General features: G+C 37.2%; 1 protein-coding gene across 1 annotated transcript in view; it reads right to left on the bottom strand.

Annotated features, from left to right (window-relative positions):
* Positions 1-1,395: 1,395 nt before the first annotated feature.
* YAP1 (Yes-associated protein 1) overlaps positions 1,396-8,779 on the bottom strand; it is a 42,907-nt gene continuing 35,523 nt past the window's right edge. Inside the window, exons 5-7 of the mRNA XM_010281442.1 lie at positions 8,221-8,351; positions 3,220-3,332; positions 1,396-2,640 (exon numbers count right to left, since the gene is read on the bottom strand). Of these exons, the coding sequence (XP_010279744.1) occupies positions 2,402-2,640; positions 3,220-3,332; positions 8,221-8,351 (483 nt within the window). The 3' untranslated portion in view covers positions 1,396-2,401. The remainder of the gene's footprint in view (positions 2,641-3,219; positions 3,333-8,220; positions 8,352-8,779) is intronic.

Genomic DNA, 8,779 nt, shown 5'->3' with positions numbered 1-8,779 from the left:
TTATGTGCTATTATACCTGGATACAACTGTGGAAGACAACTGAAATGGAATCAACTCTGAATTTCCTTGCTGTTGTGGTTTTATGTCAGACCATTCAAGTTATAACAACTTAGTGTCTTTTTTTCCTGAAGGGAAGAAGAGAGAAGTATTCATAATGAAACTGTAAAAATGCTACTAAAATCCCTATCTTGGACACAATATACTGCTTCAGGAGCTACTGTGTCATTGCACAATATAAGTGGCCTATTAATCGCTGAATTATTGGTGTAGCAGAATATATCTGTCATTGTGGATGTGTTTTGAAATTGGCATTTTAAAACCTGTCTGTATCCCTTAACAAGCCACAAACAGTTTTGTGTATTTCAAACACTAATATCCTTATATAAAAGTAGTAAATATACATTTATAGAGGCAAATTTCAAATCTCTGTCTCTGCTGCTTCAGTTTTTAAAATGAGACTTGGTTCAGAGTTTTCACTCGTTATATTATCCTAAACAGAACTACTTCTGAAGCATAAAAAAATCCAAATGATAATAGTAAGGGGGGTGGGGGGAATGGGTTTGTTTTGCTGATTTATTCCTAACTTGAAAAATAATCAGTGTATTTAAAAAAAACACAAAACAAAAAACCCCCAAAAATCTCTCCCCAGAAGTCCTGGCTAGCTGAGATTTTTTTCAAAACCAAGTTTCATGCTTACAGTATCTTTATAGCCATGTTATACACCCTTGAAAATAAAGGCTCACATTGAGAATGGTGACAGGCCCTTAATTATAGAGGTGCTAACTGGTGACACTATTTTTCATCAGAAAAAAACAAAAGCCCCACAAAACTTCATAGCTTATACTGAAAGTTTGATTCATGCTCATTTTGTTCATTTAAAAATACTCTTTGGAAACTGTGTCAACTCCTGCAGACAACTTAGTGATACATCTGTTCCTGTTAAAATAAAGGTAATTCATATTCACCTCTACCCCATGCTAAGCTCTACTACTAATATACACTTCATTACCTGCTCATGTCACCATCTAACACATATCTTTACATTCTTCTACATATAGTGTCCAGGGCTTATTTTTCACCAAACAGAATTTGATAACTATTACACTTATGAGTTTTTCTTGAGGATTTTTTTTTTTTTGGTGTTCTAGCCTTTTCATTGCAACTTAGGAGTGATAGTAATAGTTCGGACTTTTTCCATGCGAACTTAAGAGAATCTTTCTGTAGTTTTTTCCCATTAAGGATTTTAAAATCTAAACTCACTTAGATATCAAAACTGAAAACCAGAAGAGAGATTAGATGCATCTGTCATTTTAAAATGGTTTCTGCTACTTTAAAATCCATTTAAAAATTGTACATACGACACTTAGGATTCTAACTTTTACATTGCTGCAATCAGATTCTAATTCAAAATCTTACAAATAAACATGAAAAATAAGCCACTGGTCATGAATTCTAATGATTACATTCAAAGCTAGCCTTTAAAAAAATAAAAAAGTTACAGGCAAAACATACTGGTTTATGTACTCACTAGCTTATCAGGCTACAATAGGCATGTTTTAAGTATAAAAAAGCAGACAATTCAGATTTAAATAAGACTATGTGAAATCAGAAAAAACTCTTGGATTTCACTATTTTAAAAAAGAACACCTATAATTGCTTCCCATCCTACAGCTACAGTTAAACCAACTAACAAAAATAATCAAACTATTTTTGACAAACAAAAATTAGGCTAGAATATGTGGCAACAATCAAAGTTCATATATGTTTCTATATAAAATGACTCATGATTTACTATAACATAAAATATGAACAAGAGCACTTTGTGACTAATGAAAGAGCTACTAGTAGAAACACTTAATGCCAAACAGTCTTCAGCCCTCCTTTAAGTCGTATCTCCAAATCAGTATTGACTTCTTTTGACCAGATACATCATTTTTGGCTTGTCACCCCAGTATGTCATGTTTTACCACTTGCCACAGGCAGCAGGAGACAACTAGCTGAGCAAACTACAAGCAGTGACATGCAGAAATTAACTCTCAAATCTGAGTACTTAGATAAAATGATATGCAAGCACACACTAGGACAAAAGGAATGGCATTCGTCATCCAAATAGGCTCATCATCCCTCCCCACCCCCCTTGAACAGTAGTTGCAACAGCAATAGAAAAAGATCAAGAAGATGTCTGTTCTTCAGAGTCAACTGTGGAAAAAAGTCAGCAATATATAACAGCAGCGATGGACAAGGAAGAGCAAAACGAAAGAATCTTGTTGAATATTTGTTCATTTACTTTTTCTGAACACAAGCCAAAGTGTGCCACACTGGCTTGTTCTGAACTTCAGATATAGATGTCCTATTCTCCTTAGATCCTTCACAGATTTAGAATTCAGTCTCCCTGAGGCCCCTATAACCAAGTAAGAAAACTCTCTTTATCTAGCTTGGTGGCTGCCAAGACAGATTCCATGTCATTAAGGATGTCAGAGCTCAAAGCCTCTTGCAGACTTGGCATCAGTTCTTCTCCTTCTATATTCATCCCATCTCCTTCCAGTGTCCCAAGGTCCACATTTGTCCCTGGAATGGCTTCAAGGTAGTCTGGAAAACGGTTCTGATGGGATGGTATGTTACTTTGGCTGATACTGTCACCTAGTTATAACACAAAGCAAGATGGATATTAAATATACGGTAAGTACCAAGCCCATAGTTTATCTTCTATCTATCTCTTGCATCATACAAGCAACATGATTCATAGAAATCCATCACAAAACTCAAAGTTGACTTGACTGCATGCAGATGTACAAAGAACATGCCCTTGTTTCAACCTTTCCACCTGACCCAGATCTTTGATGTCATTTAGCATATTTTAAGTTTTATACTTAAAGGAAAAAGAGAATACTGAGTCAGATATTGTTCTGGAGCAGTATTAGCACTGGGTGAGATACTGTTCTTAGCTCTGAACAAACAATATTGCTTAAAAAAGCAAAGGGACACTCAAAGTCCATATAACAACAGGAGTGATACTATTCATGAGCAATCCCCCATCCTCCCAATAGAGTTGACTACAAGTATGTTTTTCACAAATCTAACTATTTCTTTTACAGAAATAGAAGGTGGTAAAAAAGCAATGCAAAAAGTATCACAGCTTCTTAGAGTTGCTTCTTTTCATTGCAAATGGACACAAGTATATTTAGAAAACATGCATTAAGGATGTACACAAAAACAAACCTGTATCCATCTCATCAACACTGTTCAGGAAGTCATCGGGGGTTCTGGGTACACTATAACTGCTCATGCTAAGTCCACTATCTGTGCTTTCATCTCTGGAGTGATATGTTCCACTGTAACAGAAGAAAGGGAGCAAAAAAATTAGGGTAGAGTACTGAAGACACTAAAATAAATGCTTGGTTTTCAACCTATTCAAGGGCTTTGACAACATTGCTGCCACATGAAATGCTCTAGTCTAATAAAAAACTGAAGCCTTTGTCTATGTAAGACACTTGGGTTTTATTTTATGCAGACCTTTCCAATTAAAAACATAGTAGTTAGATTCAATTTAACTTGATGAGAACATACTTAAGCAGCTTTAAAAAACTCCCTACCTGCGTTCTGCATAGTTTTAAACTTTCCATGCCCACAGCTAAAAACCACTGGAAGCATATCACAGATAGTCCCCAACGATTTTTTTAAATCATTAAAAAAAAAAAAAAAAAAAAAGTGTACCCTTTCACACTTCTGTAAGGATAAAAAAAAATTTCTCACTACTAATGTTGCCATGTTTAATCAACCAGTGAAATGTATTATTAGGTCACTGCTGTTATAAATAGGAGCTATAGTTGGAACTCCTTTAGCAATTCTTCAGTTACTTCCCACTGCTGCATTACTACTAGCTCAGTCGTACATGTCATGGCAAGAGAGCGCCCGAATATAAATCAAATACTGGTACAGGAGCCACCCTGTAAACGAACCCTGTTCAGGATGACCTTGTTGACAGAACAGTTAACAAAGCAGTGATGGCATGGGGCCTTACATGCATTCACTTTCTTACGGCCATCTTACTGCCAGCGGAGTGAGCAAGACCAAGAAAGCTGCAGTGGGAAAGGTGGGATGGAGGGCGGGAAGTAGGACAGTGTATTGAGTTTACACAGCAAGGTTTTCGTAGCAGGGGGGCTGCAGGGGTGGCCTCTGTCAGAAGACACCAGGAGCTGACCCCACGTCAGACACAGCTGGTTCCAGCTGGCTCCAAAATGGTCCTGGTGCTGCCCAAAGCTGAGCCCACCAGTGACAGTGGTGGGACCTTTGTGATAATGTATTTAAGAAAGGGTAGAAAACCACTGTGCAGCAGCTGGGGGAGAGGAGTGAGAAACTGTGATAAACAGCCCTGCAGACGCCAAGGTCAGTGAAGGAGGGGCAGGAGGGGCTCCAGGCGCCAGAGCCCGTGGAGAAGATCCTGGTGACACAGGTTCTCTCCCTGCAGCCCATGGAGGACCATGGTGGAGCAGATATCCACCCTGCAGCCTGTGGAGGACCCCGTATCGCAGCAGGTGGACATGCCCTGAAGGAAACTGCAGTCCATGGAGAGCCCACGCTGGAGCAGGCACCTGGCAGGAACTGCGACCCGTGGAGAGGAGCCCAAGCAGGAGCAGGTTTTCTGGCAGGAACTGTGACCTGCATAAGCAGCTGTAGAAATATACCATTACCTCCCTCCCCCTGCATATCCTTATATCCAAGCTTCACAGAATTGTTTTCAAAATCTGTATTTCTTCAGGTTGTGGTAGCATTCACTGAGAATCCTTACTGATTTTCCAGATTGAATACTGACTGAAGATCAACTTGACTTAGTGTTCAAATTAGCATTTGAAGACATACCGATCCTTCTCATAAAGTGCTCAGGAAATATATAGCGTACGCCTTTTTGTCAAGTATGAAGAACCAAACAGATGACGGTTGAACAGCTATTCAACATTAGATGCAAGTAGAATGCCATCAGCCATGAATATATAGATATTAGATTTCACAAAGACATCTTTGCCATACAAGAAAGAAACCTAACGTTTCAGTTAAGTCATAAATATTTCCTTAAGATAGATTTAAAAATAGTATCAACACACATTTTACAACAATCCTAATAATCAAGCTATTTAAAACTTCTGTTAAAAAAATTCTGGTTTACTTTGTGGGACAAAATACTAAAAACAGAACTAAGACTATGCTGAACTAAATCCTTCTAGCTGAGAAGGCTTTTTGGCTGCTGCTCTCACACTTGGAATGTACAGCCCTTCTCTTCAAATCACTCCTTAATACACATCTCTTTCTTCATCAAGGATTTCTTCATTTAGTAGTCACACCACCCAAAATTACTGCATGAAACTAAACTGCATTACCCAAAATAGAGCAGATGCTTCTTCAACTAATACTTGTTAAAATATGTGTATACAAAAGAAGAAATCCCAATTTAGGAGTTAAACAGAGAATTACCATCACTACCAATATAAATCTATCAGACAAAAATATATACACAGATTTGCAAAGCAGAAGGTGAAATAGTCTAATAGTCTGCGTTGCTGGATGTTCCATTCAAAAAATAAAATATACCACAATGACAGTAAGTACTGAAGACAGCAGGCAGAAGACTGACTACATAAATAAAAACACTACTGTACATTTTCTCAAATTGCTTCAATATAGCAATTACTTTCTGAGATTTTTTTGGATGTTCTGATTATGGAGGCAGTGGAAAATATTCCGCGACTTAAACTGTGGATGTCCAGCTTTGGTAACTGAAGTTAGGAGGACTGTCACACCAGGAACTTTATATATACAGTATAAAGATAGAAAGAAGCATGTCTCTAAGTCTGAAGTTTAACATAAGGGACATCGAGGAGATCTTTAGGGCAAAACTATCAGACTGCTGTATCTAATTCAGAGACAGCAATGCACATCCACAAATATCCTTTATTAAAATCCCTTTTCCTTAGCCATATGCCAAAATTAAGCGTGGTGATGTACATGAAATTACCTAGAAGGGGACAATGCTCAGATCAAAATGCAAATTAAGATATTCTGAACTCAAGTCAGGTACAGATTTTCAGTATTTTGCGTGGGGAAAGGGCTACAAAAAAAAAAGCCCAGAAAACAGGTTTTGAAGATGTGAGGATTCTACACCACTTAAGAACAAATTTCAAAATAGACCTGGGTTCAATGTATGATGGCAACAGCCTTCAAGAAATTCAAGCTAGTATGTTACTATAACACATCAAGGCCATCATTATCTACAGAGGCTTCTCACAGGAGAGCAGGTCAGTTTTAAGATTTCTTGTCCTTTTTATTCCTTGGGACAGGGCCAGCACAGTTAAGGGTTGCTCACATCAGATCCCAGGATGAATTCCATGGAGAACAATCCCTTCCTCTAACAAAAAATTGAAGTTTTCTAATCAGATACGTTTGTGTAGGAGGTAAGTCTTCCTGAAGGGCTTACCTAAAATTTGGAAATACCATTTACTTCCTTAGGGAGTTCAGTAACAAAACACCACTACTTTCTTCTCCATGTGCAAGGCCTTTCTTTTTTTTTTTTTCATTTGGTATTCTCCAATATATACAACGCACTGTGTACCTTGAGACAGACTTCTCTTCCGCTCTCACAGTAGCACACGCAAAACTAGCACAGATAATACTTCGTGCAGTAGGAGAAAAAGCTTAAGTGCAATAGATTTTATTTACATAACCTAAACTGTAAGAATGACAACAGATTCCACTGGCAAGATGGAAGGTATGTTCTTGCACCATCTCCACTGAACTTCACTAATTTTGAGAATTAGAGTGAGGATAGATTATATGAAATGACAGAGAAGTCTTCTGGAAAAGGCAGAAAATGAAACAAACTTAAGCTGACAGAATATCAGTAACTGGAAAAGTTACATACAATGACAGCACAACTTTAGGGATGAAGAACCTAAGTGTGAGATATTAGCAACATTAAGTTATTTAAAAGAATACGGGAAGGGGTTTACAGCAAAGGTTTACAAAGATTTCAACAGTTTTCAGTATCTAAAATTATGGCAGGTATTTAAGGTTGCCCTACTCCAAAATCACGGCAGTTCTAACGTGATGTGGACTTCTTACCTTATGAGCAGGTTTGAAACTGTATTGGTGGCAAAAATCATGGAAGTTAAGACTTATACACGGTAAAAGAATCAAGATGCATTTTATGGGGTTTTCCACGAGTATAATAATGTACCGTTAAAGAGAAGGACAAGCAGTTCTTATACTTCGTGAGCACTTACAGTAAGCATCCTAAAGGTAACGCAGAAAAGTAGTGACGAACTCTGGCAGAATTACATAATTTTTCTCTTTTATGGTAGGGAATACTGAGTTGATATCAGCTTAGAATGCTGACAAAATATAGTCCAATGAAGAACTACAAAATTAACTACTCCAATGTAAGATCAACTACTTGATACTGCTGATACTGTTAGTAGATTTTTACTCCATTGATTAAATGTTTATATGGCTTGGAGATTTGACTGTTTTACCATTTTCATGTTTTCTTTCCAGCATCCTAAGCAAAAAATACAGATGCGAAACAGCAGTTTCTCCAAAGTTGTAATGGTCAGTATGAAGCATTTGCAAGCTGTAATTAGAACAGTATTTCCAACAAAATAAACACTGCAACTCAGAGGGATTAAGGAAAAAGTCGTATCAAAAAGACAAGTCTATACTGTAAAATTCTAAATCTTGACTTAGAAGACCCAATTCAAAATAACATAGCATTTAAAAAGAAACATGCCACTATTTGCAGATCTAACATTAACAGAGTAAAAATACTGCTAAATTAAATACCTGAAGTGGAGGGGAAGGGTGAATGGAGAAACCTTAAAATGAACCTCAAGGTGTAGTCCTAAATGTGCCTCACAGTTCATTTGATCTCATAGCAAGGTATTCACAAATTCTTCTGAGTCAGTAATTTGAAATGACTGTTAGTCAACAGATTATGCAGAGGCAAACATGTTATGACTTTGAATAAAAAAACCTTCCTACAAGTCTGAACAGACTACTTCCTCCCACAGGAGACAGCTTTTAATCCTCAACTTTTACTAGACTTGCCATTTAAGGAAAGATTCATTTACAGCTGTGGCTTTTGGCACAGACAGATGTTCAAAATAAACTATTACATGTACCAAACAGAATTTTACATCAAATTTTTTCCCTCTAGTAGCTATTCCTACAAACCTGTTAAGAAAGGGATCAGAACTATTTGTAGTCATTGTTCGCAGTTCCTGAGACATTCCAGGAGATGACACGGGATTTTGAGATCCACCGTCTTGTTCCATTGTTGGAAGCTGGCTACGGAGAGCCAATTCCTAGAACAGGGGGAAGGGGAGAAAGAAAGATCATGTTAGGCATTTGAATGCTCTTTTCAGATACATAAACACACGACATTATAAGTAATTGATGCTTTTACTGTTTCCAGCTACAAGATTTAAATGCAATTAAGTTTCTGAAGACAAAGCAAGTATTTTTACTGGCTTCAATGGTAATGAAAGTTCCACCAGTCAGGCCCAGTGTTAGAGAGACTTCACTGTAGATGTATTTATGGATATAAATATCTGTATGTTTACATAAATCTTTTCTAGTTCACTTCAATATCCTTTTGCTAAGTCTATTCTTAAGATGAAAAAAAGAATTGTTAACACCATCTGACCCCTAAGATACGTCTGTCTAGCTCTGCTGACTAGCACTTTTCCCCTATTTTTTTTTAAGTTCTGATTTCCTTTTTACCTTTTTTGCT

This window comes from Phaethon lepturus, unplaced genomic scaffold (genome assembly GCF_000687285.1).
Source record: "Phaethon lepturus isolate BGI_N335 unplaced genomic scaffold, ASM68728v1 scaffold8342, whole genome shotgun sequence".
Classification (NCBI taxonomy): domain Eukaryota; kingdom Metazoa; phylum Chordata; class Aves; order Phaethontiformes; family Phaethontidae; genus Phaethon; species Phaethon lepturus.
This window is presented reverse-complemented; position numbering and strand designations above follow the sequence as displayed.